Source organism: Podarcis tiliguerta, assembly GCF_965153285.1.
Source record: "Podarcis tiliguerta genome assembly, chromosome: 14".
In the NCBI taxonomy this organism is placed as follows: domain Eukaryota; kingdom Metazoa; phylum Chordata; class Lepidosauria; order Squamata; family Lacertidae; genus Podarcis; species Podarcis tiliguerta.
In genome coordinates, this window is record NC_139547.1 from 6444929 (window position 1) to 6467034 (window position 22106).

General features: G+C 47.1%; 1 protein-coding gene across 1 annotated transcript in view; it reads left to right on the forward strand.

Annotated features, from left to right (window-relative positions):
* Positions 1-22106, forward strand: part of WDR72 (WD repeat domain 72) — an 81988-nt gene that overhangs the window by 18355 nt on the left and 41527 nt on the right. Inside the window, exons 7-14 of the mRNA XM_083413231.1 lie at positions 4245-4364; positions 5738-5883; positions 6211-6307; positions 9405-9546; positions 10355-10600; positions 11872-12092; positions 14258-14456; positions 19512-19726. Coding sequence (XP_083269357.1) covers positions 4245-4364; positions 5738-5883; positions 6211-6307; positions 9405-9546; positions 10355-10600; positions 11872-12092; positions 14258-14456; positions 19512-19726 — 1386 coding nt within the window. The remainder of the gene's footprint in view (positions 1-4244; positions 4365-5737; positions 5884-6210; positions 6308-9404; positions 9547-10354; positions 10601-11871; positions 12093-14257; positions 14457-19511; positions 19727-22106) is intronic.

The window sequence follows — 22106 nt, forward strand, 5'->3', positions numbered from 1 at the left end:
CCCCCCGCTGCCTTCGACTCCCGGATGAAACCGCGCTTCAAGTTGAGGTCTATGAACTCCTTGAGCTCCTGCAGCTCATCCTCAGACATGGAATACAGTTTCCCGGCTGGCAGCGTCGCTCCTGGCAGGAGGTCAATCTTGCAGTCATAGGGCCTGTGGGGGGGCAGCTTGTCCGCTTCCTTCTCGCAGAAAACCTCCAAAAACGCTGCATACTTGCGAGGCACTGCTTGCAGCGTGCCTAATTGTAGCTGCGGGTCGTCCCCTCCTTCTTCCGGGCTAGGAAGGATGCAATGTTCCGCGCAATAGGAGGAGCCGAAGGTCAGTTGGCGTTGGTACCACGCCAATGCTGGGCTGTGCCTGTGCAGCCAACTCATGCCGAGGACTACAGGCGTGTCCGACAGGTGTGTGACATTAAAGCTGATGACTTCTCGGTGATTTCCAATCCGCATCACCATTGGTTGCGTTTGGTGCACCACCTGCCCCCCTAACAAGTCTCTGCCATCCACCGTGACAACGTTCAGGGGCAGCGTGGCTGGTAGCAGTGGTATATTGTGCTGCTGAATGAATTCCAGTCCTATAAAGTCAGCGTTGCTGCCGGAGTCAATGGTGATCGGCACCTCCAGAGTGCGTCCATTGGGCAGTTGGAGAGACGCTGTAAGCTGCACCACTGGTTTGGGTGGGAGGGGGTCTGTGGGTTGCAAAAGTGCTGGGGATTGTTTCATTGACTTGTCTGACTGGACCCCAGTGCCTCTTCCTCCAGCCAGACTCTGTCGTTTAACTGTTGCTGCGTTTTCAATTGAGCTGCTTCAGCGACTGTTGCGGAGGCTGCAGTGTGCTTGTGGAGCCTCTGGGGACACTCTTTCGCCATGTGTTGAGCACTGTCGCAGATGTAGCACTTCCTGTTCCCTCTAGGAGGCTTCGTTTTGGCTGCTCCCGGTGTTAGGGCTCTGTTAGCTGACTGAGCCCTGGCACCTCCTATCTCCATCGGCTCTTCTCCCCCTCCCTGCGAGGGTGTGGAGTGCGCACGCGCTGCTTCTCTGGGAAAGAAGGGAGGTGCTCTGGCTGGTGCCCTTCCCCAACGCCCTTCTTCCCTGTTGCAAGGACGTTCTTCCAGATGCACCCCGATCTCCAGAGCCCTCTGGACTACCTGCTGGGTGCTCCTTGGTCTCTCCCCTCTTCCAATCTCCGCTTTTACATCTGCATTCAACCCCTCCCAAAAGAGGTCTCTGACTGGCGCAGAATCTTTTTCCCACCCCAGGGCATGAACCAGTCCGAAAAATCAAGTATGGTACTGCCGCACGCTGGCTTTGCCTTGTTTAAGTCCATGTATGTCCCTCCTGGCAATATCGACGTCTACCTTTGATAAAAAGCAGGAGTCCATTGCTTTAATAAAAGCCTTCGCATCTTGGAGCGCTGGATCATTGTCCCTCCATAGATTCCGCAGCCACGTTTTGGCTTCCCCATGCAAATGGGACAAGATAAACCCCACTCTCTCTCTCTCATCTCTAAAGTCTTTGTCAAGTAAATCCAGCGCAAACAGCAGGTCTGCTCTGAAGTTGGGGTACTGCTGCAAACTCCCGTCGAAATGCGATACAAGGCTTCCTCCCCTTCTCCCCAAACCTATGCCTTCTGCCTTGGCTCCCGTTTGCCCCTCTTTGGAAAGCACGTCCAACCTGGCCTGGAGATCCCGGCAGGAGGTAACCATCTCCTCCTCTCTCTTCCTGGATGCAATTACCTCAGTGCTGAGTTGTGTCACCGCTTCTTGCAGGGCTTTTATCTTCTCTTCCGTCGTCATCTTGCCTGAGTTTTGTGAGCTCTGTAAGCACCCCTCCTCTGTCCTCGCTGCGCCGACTCACGTGGCGAGGTTCTTGGTGCCAAAACTTTAAAATTGGAGACAGAGCTTACTGTCAGGGCTGGCTCCGGGTCCCAGCTCACCAAGGACCAACGCTAGCCGATAGTACAGTATCAAAGTCTTTATTGAAGAATAGTCTCCATTTACAAGTCTCAGCGTCCCAGCCCTACGTCTGGACTTTAGACCGGCGAAGCTCTGTCTGGATCTCCACCCCCCGTGCACCAGTTCAAGACTCTAATCTTACTCCACCTCTTCCTTCTCTCTCTCTTCCTCTGGGTCTTACTACCCCCCGGGGTCTCATTCCTCCTGGACTCTTCCGACGCGGAGCTAGACCCCTCTGACTCCTCCCCCTCTCTTCGGCGGGCTTTAGGACCTGGCTCCTTACCCGGGCTGCCCACCTTGCCGCCCTCCTGTACATTTGAACTTGGCGCGCGCGCGCGTTTTACTTTCCGGATGACCGTTTCCTCGCTCCCTGACGAGGGTGTGGCCACTCCTGCCTCACGTTCTCCCTCTGCCTGCGCGCTCCCTGATCCCGATGCCTTGGACTCCTCCCCCCTACTGCACTCTGGGGGGGACGCTGGTCCGGATTTCCAGCTGCTACTCTCTGAGTCCCCTTCTTCCCGAGGTGTCCCCCTGGGCACTCCCCTTGCCCTGACCATGGGGGCCCCTTTCTGTGAATCCTCCGAGTCACTGGAGAGACTCAGAGATCTTGGACTACTTTCGCCGCTGACATTTCCTTCCGACTCCTCCCCCTCGCTCTCTGTTTCTTCCCTCTCCAGTGACTCTGCTCCTGAACCCCTGACATATATGTATATAGTTCTAATTCTATCAGCGTTTAATTGTGTATGTGTATAATTTTTTTATTAAATCTCCCAAAAAATTCCAAAACATTTATTGTCATGTACAATTTCTCCCCAACATAAATTTCTTCTTAATTTCCCACCCCTCCTTTCCCAATTTTTGTTTTTGGTTGTTGTTTTTATTTTTGTTATGTATTTTGTGGTTTTATATCTTGATTTTATTCTGTGAACGGCCCTGAGACCCCTGGGTATAGGGCGGTATATAGATGCAAATAATAATAATAATAATAATAATACTTCTTATCAGCTGGTTTACAATACATATGTTTTGATTATCTAAACTTCACTATCATTAGATCTTTCAGTAATCCACTGCTTATATTTCAAATCCTGCCCATTACTTCATGTATGGGTGATAGATAGATGTTTAATTGTTTTTTAATGATTGCCTTTTCTCTGTTTTCCGCCATTCTTGTTTCTATCTGTAAGCTGCTTTGAGTCCCGTCAGGGGAAATGGCGGGGTATAAATAAACATATAATACGTTGTTGTTGGCATACGTTTGTCTCAAGGGACGATGGAGGAGTGTGCCTTTGGGGGTAAAGTCAAACTGTTGGAGACTAACATCGCCTGCTGTGGCCGTAGATATAGATAGCAGAGAGACATGTTTTATTGCAGATGAAGGCGTCTGGTTTTGCTGTTACAGATGCACCATGGCATTTCTCCTCTCTGCACTCCTTCCAGCAGACATTATTATTATTATTATTATTATTATTATTATTATTATTATTATTATTAATGCCTTACAAAATTAACTGCTATAATAAGAAATCAGTGAAATCAAAAATTTAAAAAGGAGTGGAAATGTTTTGATGAATATATGGCAAAATCTTGCTCAAAAAAAAAGAAGATACGCTAATATGCCTAGATTAAAATGTGAAGTACTGGTTGGAAGAAAAATTAGTAATGAAAGATAATAAGAATATATAGATTATTTGAGAAGATTGTAGAATGCGAAGATTATTGTAAATTGTATATTGTGGAGGAAATCGAGTGGGGGGCGGAGGGAAGTGGGAGGAAGGAGAAAAGAATAATATGATGGATTGTGGAAATAGAAATGTAAATGTATGGGGGGATGGGGAGGAAATGGTGTTGGCTTTGGCACATCTGTATTGTAATGCAATATGTGAAAACAAACAAACAAACAAACAAATAAATAAATAAATAATAAAAAATGCCATAGCATTAGAAGAATAATATTGCAGGGGTGGTGCTGGGAGCCTTAAAGGTGGGGGACACCCCCTCCCCAGCCTGTTGCAAAGGCAACCTTTACATCTTCTTGCAAGGAACCACCTGGGTGGCTGGACATCCCTCCTGCTGCCTTTGGGAGTTCTTTGGCTGCCCTGCTGAGAGACGGTGAGAGTGTCATTTGGCTCGTGCAATTCTGTTTGCAGACTCTGGAATGTCTTCAGTTGTTCCCTTGTTCTCTTCATAGCAATGGCAAGGTCTTTATACCAAGAGCACCCTTTTATTAGGATGACGGCTGGCTTTTCCTTGTTCAACGCAGCCATGCCTTGTTTTATTTTGCTTTCAGGAGAGGCAGAATATTCATGAAAGGGAATCCAAATCTTTGGACTGTGCTCCCTGCCGCACCGTCAGATTTTGCACCTTTACAGAAAGGCTTCTTCTTGTTGTGTTTTCCAGCTGCTGGAAGGTACATGCTACAGAATCGTGCCATGGAATATTCTCTTTCCCGCTCTCCTTTCTGTAAAACTTCAAGAGCTTGTGGAATCCCAGATGATTAGTGAACTCTCCATGGGTGAAATTGCAAAATAAAACCCCAAATCCATATATGTTGACAAACTCATGCAATCTACTGTTGTTAGGTTGCTTTAATTTTAAAAAAAGATCAAAATTTGCCCAAGTTGGAAAACGAAATAAAACCAGAATAAGGGCTTACATCTTCAATTGCCATTTCTTTACCCATCGCTGAATTGAAGCAGACTTTCCGCTACGTGAACTGTACCAATATTACAAAATCAGGCCTGTGACTTTGCACAGCTTCTGTTAGAGCCAATTAATGAGTTGCACAAGAGGTTTTCACCTTGACTTGGCAATTTGCTCTGTCCAGTGAGCTCAAATGTTTGCACGATGCTCCCTGGCCTGAAATAAATACCACCACCCCCTTCTCCCACCTGCCCCTGCTAAGAGGAGGAAAGTAGAGGAGGCAGCCCAGCAGCTAACACAAGCAGGAGCTACCGTATTTTTCGCCCCATAGGACGCACTTTTTCCCCTCCAAAAATGAAGGGGAAATGTGTGTGCGTCCTATGGGGCGAATGCAGGCTTTCGCTGAAGCCTGGAGAGCGAGAGGCATCGGTGCGCACCGACCCCTCTTGCTCTCCAGGCTTCTGGAAGCTATTCGCAAGCCTTGCAAGCCCTGCGGGAGTTCCCACGTGCTCACAAGGCTTGCGGACACTTGCCCGAAGCACAGGGAGTCCTCTGGAGGACTCCCCGTGCTTCGGGTGAGTGTCCGCAAGCCTTGCGCGCCCGATGGGAGGCCCCGCTGAGCGCGCGAGGCTTGGGGCGGCAGCCTGCCGCCCAAAGCACGGGGAGCCCTCCGGAGGGCTCCCCTTGCTTCTGGCGGGTGTCCGCAAGGCTTGGGGCAGCAGCTGCAGCTGGGGGGGGAAATAATTTTTTTTTTTATTCATTTCCCCCCCAAAAAAGAGGTGCGTCCTATGGGCCGGTGCGCCCTATAGGACGAGAAATACGGTATTATTTATTAGCTTACATACCACTTGTGGAGCTGGGTAAATATGTTTTGCCATTGCCGGATTTCACTTCTTTACGGACAATGAATTATCCATGGAATGATTAAAACTCCTCCTCCTAAAATAATGCATGAATGGAGCAGCCATTGATAAAGAGCCTCCATGTGTTGCTCTAGGTACCAGACATTCCATTTTACATGGAAATTGCAGTTAAAACCCTTCTTTCCCTTTGGGAGACTATTGAGCCTTTGCTCATCAGAAGCCGCTATTAATGTCAGTGTCTCGATGGGGAAACCAGTATTTCTTTCTTTGACTTTAGATATACGATTACTGTGACTTCTCCTTGCTGTGGACTGAATTCAGCCCGAGTGGACAGTCCTTTGCTGGAGGCGAAGTCCTCGCTGCTCACAGGCTCATCATCTGGATGGAGGACGGCCGTGGCTTCATCTACCAGCTGCTGAACAGGTGGGCTCAGATGGGAAGCCCACAAAAAAGTTTCAGGCACCAGCTGAACTTGGGGAGGCTCATGATGAAAAGCCCCCGGTCACAGCGATGGAAGCACAAGAGGCTAAGCTCAGCCACCAGCCTTTGTTTGGCTTGGCAGGGGGTGAGATTAGCCATGTCAAAAGCCATGTCAGCTGGCCAGGGGTGGGTGGGTGCTTCCAAGAAGGAAATGCCCCGTAATTACTTTTAACTGAGCTTGGGAGTCTCAGACACCCCCTGCTTGTCGTCTTGATGCATTTCCAAAGTTTTGACCTTCACTCCTCCCACTTTTCTCTTTGACTTATCCAGTGGTCTTTCGCGAAGCATCCAGCCATGCAATGGACGACCACTCAAAGAAACCCTCCACCCTCAGTTACTTTGTTCTACTGATGTGGGAGATGAGAAGGTAATGCAGTTGGGCTCCAGAGCCACCTTGGCAGCAAGTAGCAGCAATCTGTGGCAAACCAAAGGCAATTCAGCTGGGGCACTGCCCACCAGCTTAGGGTATCTTCTTCATTAAGGACTTTGAGATTGCTTTTTGAATATCTTGCCTCCACGCATGGAAGAAAAGAGCAACACTGAACATAGCCTGCCTCAGCTTGTATAGTGGCTCTCTTCTTCCTTTGTGGAAAGAAGAGCTACCCAAATGATTTCTGCATTAAAGACTGAAAGGTGACCAGAAGGCATAGGTGCCAACTCCCTGGGGCCCTGGGTGTGCAAGCACCCACAAAATTCCCCATCAAGGGACTGGGCACCCACAAATTTCAGTGCCAGGGCCATGCTCACTGCTTGGCACCCATGGCCCTGGCCATTTATGGTCATAGGGCCAAGCTGGCACTCCTGCCTGAAGGTGATTTCACAGGTGGCAGACTCAGACATTGCCCCTCCCCAAATAGGCAGCTGATATAAAGGTAAAGCGACCCCTGACCATTAGGTCTAGTCGTGACCGACTCTGGGGTTGCGGCACTCATCTTGCTTTACTGGCCAAGGGAGCCGGCGTCATGTGGCGAACCAGAGCAGCGCACGGAAACACCGTTTACCTTCCCGCCGGAGCGGTACCTATTTATCTACTTGCACTTTGACGTGCTTTCGAACTGCTAGGTTGGCAGGAGCAGGGACCGAGCAATGGGAGCTCACCCCGTCGCGGGGATTCGAACCACTGACCTTCTGATCGGCAAGTCCTTGGCTCTGTGGTTTAACCCACAGTGCCACCCGCGTCCCTGGGAGCTGATATAGAGCTTTATTTTTCCCCTTGAGGTAACATCTAAACAAAGAAAAACTCCTCATCCTGAATCCTTTTACCCTCCCAGTGAATTCAGAGTGGGGGTGTGATGCTCTTTGACCACCTGAGCTGTGTAGTTATGGGGCATTCTCTGGTAGGTGGGTTGCTTCAAGAACCCTTGGCCTCCATTGCATGCAATGTTCTCAGACTCCATGACGACATTGGTGAAGTCAATGTGGGATCAGAGAGTTGACGCTGGGCTTTGCTGCAAGTTCTAATTCTCGGGCTTTCAACTCTCTTAGGCGGTCCATTATGGATGAAAAGTTTATCCAGACTGGAAGACCATTTGCAAACAAGTTCTGGTCTTCCTTCTAGGCTTGTGGGAGGGAAGGGTTATCTTCCAAGAGAGGCTGTAGATCCTTTTTGATGCACTGGAGAGAACTTTAGCAGGGGGGCTCTAGCATACCCTCCAACGTTTGGCAGAGGAAAATAAGGAAAATAGGGAAATGCACAGGATGGCTTCTGCATTTCCAGAAATGCCATGGTTAAATTGTGGCAGTTGGAAGATATACTTCCTTTTTTGAGCCTGTCCTGGCAACTTGCTGGTCTCACTGAGGGCTGCTGTAATTTTAAGAATGCTGGAGGCAGATTCTCCAGGTGATTGTCCCAAACATACCCTCCACCTTAACTGCTCATGAGCAACAATGGGCCATCCCATACAGATATAGACCTACAACCGCCCCCCCTTGCAACAAACCCCAGAGCCGACTCCATCCCTGCCAAGAGCTTGTTCTTTTGCACATCTTCTAGCATGATATATGCCATCATATGTGCAAGCAGGGACCTCCTGCTATTTCCATTGGCCATACCATTTACATTAGTATTTACATTGGTCTATTATTCAGTATGCATTATGCAAGAGAATAAATGGAGGCAAACGAGACATTAAAAACGGTGATACTCGGAAACCATTTAAATCTCCCTGGACATTCACTCAGAGACATCGGAGCTGGCTGGGCTGAAGCAGAAAGTTTCAAGAGGAGGCTCGTGAGGTGCATTTCAGATGCAGGTTTGAGCTCACGTGAGACTGGCAATGGCTGCCTCACAGTCACTATATCTGGGAGTGGTCCTGCAGCAGGGGTTTAGCAAATGGGGTTCATCTTGCTTTGGCAGCTTATTATCCACTGGGAACAGCCAGTCCTCTTGTATGAACCCCAGTTCACAGTGGTAGACCGCCGACTTTGCTTGTGAGAAGTCCCAGATTCAATTCTTGGCAGCCCCAGGGAGTGTTGGAGAAGACTACTGTCCAGAACCCTGGAGGGCGATGATGATACATGATGATGATGATGATGTTAGGTGGGCCAGTCACTGAGTTAGCTGGGCAGCTTTCCTGTGCCCCTGTGACTGGATCTTCCACCTTTTCCACTAGACTTTATTGCCCTTTGATCAGGCGTTGCAATGGGGCCTGCCTCCCTCTTGAGTTGCAAGGTCTCTCAGCTTCACTTTGTAAGGACACACCTCATGCCATCTTCTGTGTGTGCAGATCAAAGCCCTGTTCATTTGATAGGAATAAGGCCCAAATAGAATGGCAAGACAAGCTGTTACAGTATATTGAACTGGCTAGATTAACAGAGGCAATTAGAGATCACACTAGACAAGAGTTTCAAAAGCATGGGGGAAATGCAGAGAATACTTCGCAAAACAGTGCCCTAAAATGCATACCTGGACTTGTTTCAATTAATGTCTGCAGGAGACTTTGTGGATATTTAAGTCATAATTAGAAAAATCTTAATAATTATTCATAAAGGAAACAGCTTATAAGAAGTAAATAAGGAGGCCAGATACAAGATAAAGCAAGTCTTTTATTTGGTTGTTTGTATTGTTGTATGTTATGCTTATTGTATTTCTGTATTGGGGGTGGGGGTTTATGTCATGTTGTAAATAAAATTTTATTTTATTTTAAAAGGAATAAGGCCCTTACTGATGTGATCCTTTAGCCATGCTCCCGGGACATCTTCACAGATGCTGTGGGCATGACCAGCGGAACATGCTCAGAGAAGGCGAAAGGACTAGTGGGCAAAATCCTGCTCCACATCTTAATAGGGCCATGGATAGATATAATCTGGATAATTCTTCATGCATCTGATAAAGTGGCCCACAAAAGATAAAGCAACATTAAAGCTGTTGGTCTTTACGGTGCCATACAACTCTTTGTTGCTTTTGCCGCAACCGACTAATCCTGTTTAAACGTGTGGTTTGCTTGTTTGTTTTTAATGAACAGAGTTTTTCTTACATTATGGGCTTCATCAATGAAAGAAAGGAACCTTTTTATAAGATCCTTTACTGTGGAGCAGCATCAGGCAGAATCACTCTGTGGCATATTCCAGATGTGCCAGTTTCAACTCTGGACGGTTCTCCAAAAGGTAGGCTCAACTTTTGAATCATTCAGGAGGGCGGGGGGGGGGGTTTAAAAGGATTGTGAAATGGGAAAGGTCGGGGTCTCCAGAAGGGGGAGGAGAGGAGGAGGAGGAGGAGGAGGAATGCCACCTTGCCCTGATTTGATTGAAGGCAGGGTGATGACTCAAACAAAGGAAAACCTTTGCGAATTTTCAGACTCTGGGATCCCACTGCACTCAAACAACAAATGGCCTCTTGTCAACAGATATAATATTTTATGCTTCATTTGCCTGCTTTACCAAGGAGTTCCTCAAATTGGACAGAGAAGACTGTTACATAATACAGAGGGTGGCTATTACTGAAAATGAGTTGTTCACATATCACAAACATGTCATTGAAAATAGTGTTGTTGTTTTTTAAGACCTTGCTGGATTTTTCCTAGAAAGGGAAATCTAAATACAGGAAAAATACGGATTGGCATACTGATTCCAGCAATGTCCTATGGGTTCTATGAAAATTATAGAGCTGGAAGGGACACCCAACCCCCGGTCATCTAGTCCAACTTTCTGCAGTGCAGGAATCCTGCCCACATGTGCTCCCACCCCACCCACAATCTGGAAGCAGCACTTAGAAAGAAAAACCTGCTGGGTTTTCCCGGAGGCAAAGAGGTATAATGCTTGCTTTGAAAACAGGATCAGAAAGACCCCCATCCTAATTTCTATAGCCGTGGCCTACAGGTGGCAAGACAAATATCAGCAAAGTCTTTGAATTTTGCCTCTGTCTTCTCAAGCTGTTGGGCTCTGTGGACGACCCCCTATTTCTTTTCCTCCCTAGAGATCCCTATAGCAACATCCTGGACTCTTCAGAACAGCTTTGACAGCTGCAGTCCTGCGGCCGAAGGCATCATCGACCACCTCTGTGGAGCTGAGAATGGGATGAGGAGTGACGCCATCACTTCCTCCATTTATATCCCCAGCCTTGATAAACTGGTGTGCGGGTTTGCGGATGGCCGGATCTTCATCATGCTGGCTCTGCAGGCTGCCAAGGCCAGGCTGATGGGAAAGGGCTCCTTGCTGAAAGGTGAGTGGGAATCCTGCAGACACTCAGGTTGCCCGAGTTTCTGGCTGGCATGGCTTGCTCATTTTATTAACTAAAATGCTACACTGCTTACTATGTATCTGTCTAAGTGCTTTGCATAGGTTCGTGTCCAATGAAGCTCTACTCAGAGTAGACCCATTGAAATTAATGGGCCTGTCAGTTACGTACATCGGTTATTATTATTATTTATTAAATTTACATACTGCCCGTCGTCAAGAGACCACAGTACGGTTTATAACATAGAATTTCAGTATGTCAAACGTTGGAGACCACCCATTAAAATGACAACAGCATTCCATAAAAATTCCTAACAACTAGATAAAAATGAAAGAAAACCCAAATGCACCTGTATTTCACAAATAAAGCTGAGCAGTGTACAAAAGAATTAAAAATAGAGTCGCAGTCCAGGAAAGCTTGGGTGAACAGACCACAGCGCCACCTGCATCCCTTTGGAAAGTTGGTTGGTACTAATAAATGTCTTACTGCCCAGCTGTGCATTTTGTAGGACTTTTAATAACAGCCAGGAAAAGACGAGCAGAGTCAGAGAGTTGTTCCAGCTCTAAAACTGAAGTACAGAGGCAACCGATTGTATGCAGAAATGCAATTGTAATGCCTCAAATCAAGGGGATCTCTTTGTTTTCAGGCGGATTTATGTGCAATCTCGTTTAGGATCACAGATAGAAAAATATCTACTTTACCAGCATTCGTTGCCTGGTTTAGTCTGCACAAGGGATGCGGGTGGTGCTGTGGTCTAAACCACAGAGCCTAGGGCTTGCTGATCAGAAGGTTGGCAGTTCAAATCCCTGTGACAGGGTGAGCTCCCATTGCTCTGTCCCAGCTCCTGCCAACCTAGCAGTTCGAACGCACGTCAAAGTGCAAGTAGATAAATAGGTACCACTCCGGCAGGAAGGTAAACAACATTTCCATGCGCTGCTCTGGTTCGCCAGAAGCGGCTTAGTCATGCTGGCCACATGACCTGGAAGCTGTACCCCGGCTCCCTCGGCCAATAAAGAGAGATGAGCGCCGCAACCCCAGAGTTGGTCATGACTGGACCTAATGGTCAGAGGTCCCTTTACCTTTAGCCCTATGATTCCCTATAATTCTTATGCTGCTCATGGCACATTATTAACTGTGCAAAGGTGGCCATAGTTTCTGGCCAGATGACTTTCACTCTTTTCTGTCAGGAGAGAGTTAGCCCCTGCTGGACTCTGCTTTCGTTGTTGACTTCTCTCCCTCTCTCCTCATTTTTTCAGACACTCTGCCTCACAGAATACTCAGCCACCACAGCACCAGCGTGACCTCCTTACTTTACCTCCATGGCCGATCAGCCCGGTTTGATCCCAGCTGGCTGATGTCCGGGAGCCAGGACTCCAGTGTGGTCTGGTGGGACATTTTTACCGGGGAATTATTGCATTGCTTTTCGCTGCAAGCTGGTCCCGTCACAAATCTGCTGTTGTCTTCAGAGAACTACAGGGTAGGTAAAGAGGATAAGGGAGATGGGTCTTCCCGGGAGGAGGGAAGAGTCAGGGCTTAGTCTACCCTCCTGCCTGAGTTCTTGGGCAAGACTTAGAGGACAACAGCAACAGGCAGGGTCAGATTTTATTTCCCCCTGGGGAGAAGGAAATCCAGCACTCGGCAGCATGACAAGTGATGAAAAGCCCCATTCTTTGCACCCACCAGAAAGTAAACAAAATAAATTCAATTAATAATAATAATAACAATAAATCAATAATAGCAGGCATTGTCCACACATGACACAACTGCTTGCTCAACTCACTGACCTAGGATTTAATTGCATCTAGCTTTTGACATGAAGAATGAGCTTGCAATTAGTTTTTGTTTTTTTGCTGTTCTTAATTTTATTACGTATTTTGTACTTTTTCTACTGTAAAATTAAAAACATTTTTATCTCTCTCTTCCTTGCATGCAAACTCTGCCAATTAAAAGTGCCTCTGTTTACTAAAAATCTGTCAGTGGCACCCCTCAGTTACCCCAGAGAAGCAGCCCATACTATTTAAAGCAATTTTTCTCTGCTCCTCAGCAAAAAAAACCCAACCCCCCAAAAAACAACCCAAGACATTCCCTACTCACTGCAGATAATCCAAAACACAGGGTATGGGGGTCCTGCCAGGCCAGGCAGCCAGTGCTAGCCCTAAGGGGTTGGAGGTGCTGAAGACAGTGAAGTGGGAGAGGAAAGAGGGTGCCTACCCAGATGTTACCCAGATGTTCACCTCACCAGAGCAGCCCCAATTGGTCTCTACAGCTGCTTCTGCCTCTTTGTTCCGAGCCCTTGGCACAAGGAGGTCTATAAACAAAATAAGGGATGAAGGGCAGGATTTCATGTGGAATTTATCAAATGAAGCCTTTGCGTCTTCTTATGATTCATTCAGCCTTGCCACAGTGCCCTCATCTGGCCAGATTTAGACTTCACAAGGCTTTAAATTAGATTTCACAGACCCAACCAACAAAGGAGTTCTTAGGGAAGAGAGAGGTGTCTGTCATCTTCTTGCCATTGATGGTTTCTTTTCTACTGAGAGAAGGAGTCAAGCAGTTCAGATGCGGGGTCAGCTGCTAAGGGTGTTCTGTGGCACTGTCTCTTCCCTCGATATTTCAAGAAGTGGAGGGGCAGGCAGTTGCCCACTGGGGGTGCTTTGTATGGAGCTGATCCTGTCTTAAGGCAAGGAATGAGCTTCATAATTGCATTTCCAGTGCCTCTAGAAGACTAAAACCCTGTGCTCAGCATCCATTAGGTAAAGCTGTTAAGGGTGTGAAATTGGACTCATTTTGCACAAGTGTGCTTTGTTTACAGGTGTGTAATTGGAATCCCAGTGTTACGGCTTTATTATTTCCCCTCCTGTCCTATTCCAAGGGCAACAGGCTGTATGTATACATTTCCATGCAGCAATTTTGAGGGGGGGACAGGATGAGCAGAAATCTGACTGGATCCCAGGAGACAGAAGCAGGCAACTTGGCTGGATGCAGGAGCTCAGCCCCTCCTCAGACCTGCTCAGGTTGCCTCTGCTACTTGTAAATAATAATAATAATAAAAAACAAGCAAAAAACAACTAATTTATTATTTGTACCCCGCCCATCTGGCTGGGTTTCCGCCCACTCTGGGCGGCTTCCAACAAAGATTAAAAACACATTAAAATGTCACACATTAAAAACTTCCCTGAACAGGGCTGCCTTCAGATGTCTTCTAAATGTCAGATAGTTGTTTATCTCTTTGACATCTGATGGGAAGGCGTTCCACAGGGCGGGTGCCACTACCGAGAAGGCCCTCTGCCTGGTTCCCTGTAGCTTTGCTTCTTATGGGGAGGGAACTGCCAGAAGGCCCTCAGAGCTGGACCTCAGTGTCCAGGCCAAACGATGGGAGTGGAGATGCTCCTTCAGGTATATTGGGCCGAGGCCATGTAGGGCTTTAAAGCACTTTGAATGCATTAAATGCATTTCTGTTCCACCTGGAGTGTCATGGATAGCACAGTCCATTCAGAAACTCTAGCTTTTGCCTTATTCACAGTGGTTTCCTATAAAGAAGAAAAGTCAGCTCCCTTTATATGTTTCACACAGCCACACACACTCCCCTTAGCACACTTTGGTGTTGGTGCAGGCTCACCTTGGCATTATCCTTCTTTGCAGTTCAGAGGGCACCGGATCGTGTGCTGCTTGTGTAGCGACGACCATGCTGTGGTGCTTCTGCACATACAAGAGCGAGCCTGCCTCATGCAGGCCAGGAAACACCTTTCCCCTGTGAAGAGGCTACGGTGGCACCCTGTGGAAAATCTCTTGGTGGTTGGATGCGAAGATGATTCCGTTTACGTCTGGGATATTGAGACCGGTAAGGCCTCTCTCTTTCTCCGCCATCTTTTGTTTGCAAAACACAAGGGACCCCACCAGCCTGGAGAAGCAGCTAGCACAGGCAAACTCTGTTTGAAATGCCAGAGTTAGAGAAAAGGCCAATCATAACTGTTAGCAATTTAACTTGGACTCTGAATAGTGAATGTTTAGCTTCAGAGGACTTGCTGTGCTGGCCAGTTGCCTGAGGTAGAGTGAGAGGCACAAGCCCTCTCCATTTCTGGTGACACTGAGTTAGTCGACACTGATAAAGGGTGTCTCCAGGCTGCCCACAAGCGGCCCAGGGGGGTTGTTTAACCGGCCCACGAGCTGCCCCCCAACCAAGCTGCCTGCTTGGCGAGTCCCCCCGCACTGCGCTAAACTGGCACAGCACAGCACAGGGACTTGATTCCGCAGTGCCGGAAATCGCATCTGTGGAGACGCAGATGCCGGAAATTGCAGGCAGGCGGGCGCGATTTGGCCCACGGAAGGATCTTCACTGGAGCAAACTGGCCCAGGTGAGGTAAACCTTGCTGCCCCCTGATTTAAATTAAAGCAGTCTTGATACCCTGCCATAACAAATCCACTTTAAAAACACAACAAAACACAACACAGACTTTTGGGTGTTTGGAAAGCAATGGGGAAATGCATTGAAAAGTGTGTCTGAATGAATTAATATTGGGAAGACGTGTAAACACCCCATAAGCAACTCTGCAGGATGAAGACTCATTGCTGTATAGGCATTCCTTAGACAAATGCTTAGAAAAGGCTGAGCATTGGGGTCCCTCTAGCGTTTTTCCTCTCCTTTGGGTGCATTCTGCAGCACTGTGACACTGATACAACAATAGTGCTTCAGTGATAGATTTATACTGGGTCATCCACACGTCATTCTGAGTTGCTCTGCAATGCTTCCCCAATGCTACCATGCTCTTGCCACCTAGAAGGGCATAAAAAACCCCTTTAGGATGAATTTGAACTAGTTCATTTTGTAAAAAGAGGCACTAGTTCCTTTTTGGAAAGGATGAACTTGAACTAGAACCAGTTCCTTTTTAAAACATACTTTTCAAGTATTGTGTGCAGACAGTCTGCTCTGCTGCAAGAATCCATGGATCAGGGCTCCTGGTTGTATTCTGCATGGGAAAGAAGACTGGTTGAGAAAATCATATCCTACATAAATCAGCATATAAAATTTGAGTCTGTTTATAGTCTGAAGCAGTTTACTTACTGTTTTGGACATGCTTGCATATCTACTACATAAAATATAGGCTTATAACAATGTGCTTTTTAAAATAAATAAATAAATAAATCCATGTATGTTCCGAGATGGTTGTGACATCTCCTGCCAATTTGCAAACATCCAGCGACAGACCCATTTGAGCTACAGTTCTCCTGGTTCCAAGTAAATGACAGGTCTTTATGACAAGCCTAGCACTGGGTGAAAGAGTCAGACCTCCACCATATCACACTCAGGCTGTGTTTCTAAATGAGAAATATTGGGGTGTCCAGAGGGGGCCACATGTTTGGGGCTTATCATGCCCACCCCCATCTGCAAGACACTCTGGGACCCTAAGCAGAGGCATGCAGAAGCTGCTTGTTCGTAGTCAGCAGTTCAAACTGTCCACCTTCTGATCAGCAAGCCCAAGCTCCTGCCAGCCTACCAGTCTGAAAGCATACCAGTGCGAGTAGATAAATAGGCACCGCTGCAACAGGAAGGTAAATTGCATTTCTGTGTGCTCTGGTACTCGTCACAGTGTCCTGTTGCACCAGAAGCAGTTTAGTCATGCTGGTCACGTGACCCAGAAAGCTTGTTGTTGTTGTTTAGTCGTTTAGTCGTGTCCGACTCTTCGTGACCCCATGGACCAGAGCATGCCAGGCTATCTGTGGGCAAATGCTTACTCCCTTGGCCTGAATGTGGAGATGAGTGCCACATCCCCTAGTCAAGTTTGACTGGACTTAACCATCCAGGGGTCCTTTACCTTTACTTTACCTAGTCAGCAGTGAAGGGAATTAACTCTGTACATGCTCAGATTTCTGCTATTATTTCTCATGCTCTGGACCCAAGAAAGGGTCAGAGCGTGCCCCCAAAGTAAATCGCAACGTGCTTTCTAGGAACCAAGTGGATTGCCTTTAGAAACTGGGCACATGCCTCCATCTCTCCTCCTCTCCCCCACCCTCTCCCCCAAGTTAACAAACTTTGCCTTGAGGGAAAGCTGACGTTCCTTTAAAGAGGCATATAATCCAATTATGGAACCATTAGGTGTTTTCAGGGAGCTCTGTAAGCTTATGGCACCTTCCTGCACTCTGCTTTGGTTGGAATGAGCATGAAGGAAATATCTGTGCTGCGATGCTTGACTATGAGTCTGTCTGCTTTCTGGACATTTGGGTTTGCTGGATTTTTAAATGACTTCTTTGCACTTTTTGCCATTATTTGATCATTCGTATTTATCAGTATGCATGTACACACACACACACACGAGATATATATATCAAAACAGAGGGCTCAACGATAGTTCTGCTTGTCCCATGCCTAGAAAGCACAGGTCTTTCTGCTTGTCTTGCCACTTTCCCAGGGGAAAACCTACTCTTTAGTGCTAAATCAGAGCAAACATTCCCTGCACACTCACTGCCCTGTTGGAAATGGAAGCCCATGTTTAAGAAGACCAGAAGCTGACATCCGTTTGTCTCAGGAGATGATGGAAGAGTGCACCGTTTGGGGGGTGAAGTCAAACTGTTGGAAGTTTACAGTTTCTGCTGTGGTGGTAGAGACTCATATGAGAGAGACATGTTTTGTTGCAGCTGAGGCAGATAGAGGCGGCTGGTTGTGCTGCGTTTCTTCTCTCTGTGCTCTTTCCTCTGGTCACTGCTATGGATATATGACCAGCAGGGCCGTCTTAAGCATATCTGGTGCCATGGTGCAGAGCTCCCTCCAGCCCCCCCCCCCGGTTTCTCAGAGGTTTTTTTAGGGAGGACGGCACTGCCAGCGGGGCTGGAGGAGGCGGACAGTGGCTGGAGGGCGGCTCCTCCTGTGGGGAAGAGGCGGAGGCTGGATGCAGCACCTTCTGGCTGAGCTGGCTGCTTTGTGCTGTGGTGGCCACAGCAGACAGGCTCCAGCTTGGCTTCGGCGCAGCATGGTGGAGGCAGGTGAGGGTGGTGAGCTGATGCCCGGAGGTGCTGTGTCCAGCCTCTGCCTCTTCCCTGGTGCCCTCCAGAACTTGGTGCCCTGGTGCCCCACACCACTAAACTCTATGGGTAAGATGCCCCTGATGACCAGACTGTTAGTCTCCAGATCAGCAGAAAACTGGGCCATTTCCTCTGTGTTTTGGTTTTAACTGAAGGCCTTTTGTCTTACTGGTTTATTTTTCTAAATCAAAACTTCCTTAAATGAATAGATAAGTGCTTGGTGCCTTCTGAGATCGTTTACTGCTATGCTATGATTTTCATGCAACAATATTTTTGAAAAGAACAAAAAAATCTCAGCTCAGAATGGCTGTAAGAAAGTCTAGCAGAATAGAGGGACCTTCCACATTTTCATTTGTTCCATGATTTCTAGTGATAGGTCTGAGTGTTTTGTTTGTTTTGTTCTGCTGCTTTCCCTGGGAAAACCCACTGTTTGTTGCTGAATCGGAACAACCACCAATCGGGTTTTCTGTGGGTTGACATTTGTTCTGATTCAGCAGTGAATTTCAGGTTTTCCTGGGAAATGTCACAGGACACACAAAAAACACACGGTACCCTCTCAGATCTGTGACTTGAAATCAGGGACAAATGAAAATGCGGATGAGAGAGGAGGAGGAGGAGAAGGAGGAGGAGGACCTCTCTCAATGAAAAGAGGGATAGGATATTACAGAAAGGGAGGGAGGAAAATTGAGGCCTTCAGTGGCTTTGGTCTTCCAGTGAAAACAATTCAAGGAGTCAGCCAGAGAGTCTTGGTCTCCTGAAGTCAGAGGCCCTCCTATCTGTGCAAATGTAAGTAGGATGGAGCATAAATGAGCAATGGGAAAGATGCACTTGTGAAGAAAAGAAACAGCAAAAAATGGACCATCTACCTCTTGTCATTTGATACCTGGAACACTAGGGGACAGCATTCAAATGCTGAATGGAGGCTGACTATTGATTGGAGTCTCCAGGCTAACCTGTAAGTTTTGAAGTGTTTCTGCTGAGAGACGGAAGGCGATTTGGGCAGGCAGCTTCCAGGGTGAAAAAAATATGGGAGAGTGAAACAAGCCTCCCTTACACTCTGGTTGCCCTGAGCAGCGTTTCAGATGCTGGAGAGCCCCTGGAAGCACATGGAAAACATGGAACCAGGAGCACCAAATGTGAATGGTTCCAACTGCTTTGAATGTTGCATTTCTATAGAGTTGCAACCCACCCAGGGACCTTATGAAGGGTGGGTAAGAAATCCTGTTGTTGCTGCTCGTTACAATATGATTAGGTAGAATCCTATGCTGCTTCTACATTAGAATTAAATTAATCAGCTGCTCACCGGAAAGGGAATAAAATGTGATGATTATATCCATTGATTTCTTATCATTTAAGTGTGCGTCTATAACTATCCCCTATTACAGTTATTAATTATGCCATTCACAGCAGCTGTGTATGGGGACCAACCATGTGGGTGACTTAAATGGTGTGATTCCTGGCATAAACTGGAGGCAGGAATGGCAACCGTGAGGGGTGGTTCTTCTTAACTTTGTGACTGTAGTTATGCTATAGGCCTTGTATGTTTATATACCTGGCATGGGTTCAGCTTTTGGCAGAGAATCCCTTTGGGAAGTTCTTTAAGCCCCTTACAGAGCTGACAAAATCCTATACCAACTTCCTTCAGAATATTGTGCTCAGTGGGACTTCCCATCTGAGCAGGCAGGTGCAGTATGATTCTGTAGCTGGCTTTTTGCTTGGTACCATTAAACAGCCATCCATGGAGCAGTCTTAATGCTCACCTTGGTGAATGAACTTACCTTCTTGGTCCTGATTCTGTCCCGGAGCTCCTGCTCTGCTTATGTGAAGTCATGCTCCGCTGCCTGTAAGTTTCTCAAACCACTATTTCTCCTCTGCCCAGGAAGTCTCGAGCGCCATGAAACTGGGGAAGTTGCTCAGGCAATCCTCGCTTGCTGTGAGGACTCAGTCATGGCAGCGGCAGATTCTCTGTCGGCCGTCTTTGAAGAAGACACACCTAAGCAGGAAAACCTGGATGGCCAATCTTCCAACTCCTATAAAATCGGTAGTCTTTCCTACAGCAGCCTCGCTCATCGAGAAAAGTCTTCCCACCATCAGGTGAGTGCACAGAAAGGGGAGACTTCGGATCAAAGAATTGCAGAATTGCAGAGTTGGAAAGGACCTAAAAGGTCCCCTGGTCCAAACCCCTCCACGGATCTGGGACAGCACTCAGCAAACCTACCTTGATGCCACATGACCCAAAGTTGCTTTCCCATCCCCCTCTCTGGAAGGGATGGTGTCACAAAAGCACCATTCAGGAGAACATTAAAACTTTAAGGCAGGTTTTGCCTGCAAGAGCTGAGGCACGGGCTGATTTTGTAACTGGCCACTTTAGTCCAGGCTCCACGCTGGCTAGAGGGCTGAATCCTTATGGGTTCAGGATGTTGGCTGGGAGTGAACTTGCTCTGTAAAATGATAACAAGTCCATATACTGTATTTTTCCGTGTATTACACGACCCCATGTATAAGACGACCCCTATTTTTGGGAGCCCTCAACAGTTGTTGAGCTTCTTTTGTAAGTTCGCTGAACTGTTGAGCAGCTTTTTGACAATCCCCCACTCTGGCTGACGGAACTGGTGCCGTAATACACCGCATACTGGCACTCACCAAATACTCTTCCTAAGCCAGGAAGAGCGGGTAAGCAGCCTCCTCTCCGACATTTCCCTGCTACTGCCGCAGCACCAGCCCTTACTTACTTAGCATATTAACCCGTGTATAAGACGACCCTCAATTTATCACAAAAAAAATTCAGAAGAAAGCTTGTCTCATACATGGAAAAATATGGTAAATGCTAATTAAACTATAGAAGCCCCTCCAATTGTTATTGATCATGCCTCAGAACCACCAACTACAGATGAAACTAGCACTTCTAACAAGACATCTTGACCAGTAAATATACGAAATATAACTATATTGTGCTTGACGAAAGGTAAGTCTATGAGTTTTACATATACAACAGTGGCTCAAAAAGCTTTGGCTTTTTGGTGGGGAAGGAGCCTCGATTGTTCCTTATCTTTGCACATGTAGAAGGATCATTTAGTATTTAGGTATTTAATGGTGGCTGCCCATCATCTCCTGTTGATTAGGAGCAGCTATTAGACATGATAATCACCCTCTTTGATATAACACTATTTATATAGACTAAACGATGACTGGTGAAGAACAGTAGTAGTAGTAGTAAGATGATAGCGCTATTTAAATGTATGTGGCTAATGAGATTTCGAACCAGGTTCGGTGCTTAATTCTGCAAATCGTAAAATGGATCTGCTGGGAGACTGAAAAGGTCTCCACTGAAAACAGAGCTCTAAAATAGCAAGGAATGACCTAGCCACACTCCAACACTTTAAAGTCTCATTGAATTCCAGAAAAGGGAGAGTTAACTACGTGCTTAAATGCCTCCCATGGAAAACAATGTTTAAGTGCTTGAGGCAGGCTGTGTGGCACCTTTCTTGTACCTCATGGCTGGCCAGCCTCTGAAGCAGATTCTCTGTATCAACATATTTGTCCTCATGGAAACTGCAGCCACCAGGACCGAGGGCTGCTTGGGTGATTTTTGGTGTGGAACTGGGACATGTGCCCAGAAGATAAAGTTGGCCCTGTTCCTCCTGGTGGGACAAGTGCCGTCAGTGCAAAACGAAGCATGCATGTCGTCAAATTCCCTTGATATACAGTACTTAAACAGGTTTTAATTATTTCCAGCATCAAAAGGCCCCCTCATGTGTGGCATCATTGTTTGCCAGAGAAAGCGCCACTCTGAACGGGAGTGAAGGGGTCTCTCCCCAAAAGCAGACCCTCAGCATTTGCCTCAGTCACTGACAGGGGGAGAGGCGGCAATTTGTGTGGTGAAGCCTATTTGAATAGGGTATTGTTAGAATACTTATGGTCCACTTGACAAGGGCTCTTGCTGTAAATAGCACAATTTGACTCCAGCTGTTAAAGGGAGGTTTTGACAGTCGCTGAATGGGATTGGGGAGGGGGGGAGGTGCTTTGCTGCAGAGGAGAGAAAATCAATACTGGCCTCTCGTTCAAAGCAACCTGCTCTTTTTCTTGTTCAGTTCTCCTTCCGGGTTTATATAAGGTGATCTGCCATTTAGAAAGGAAGACCTAGCTACTGTTTAAAAGCAGGGTTGGTTTGTGTGTGTATATGTGCATGTGCAGACTAAACCAGGCAACAAATGCTGGCAAAGTAGATATTTTTCTATCGGTAGATCTGTGATCCTAAACGAAATTGCACATAAATCCACATGAAAGCAAAGAGATCCACTTGGTTTCAGGCATTACAATTGCATTTCTGCATACAATCGGTTGCCTCTGTACTTCAGTTTTGGAGCTGGAACGACTGTCTAACTCTGCTTGTTTTCCCCCTGGCTGTTATTAAAAGTCCTACAAAATCCACAGCTGGGCAGTAAGACATTTATTAGTACCAAGCAACTTTCCA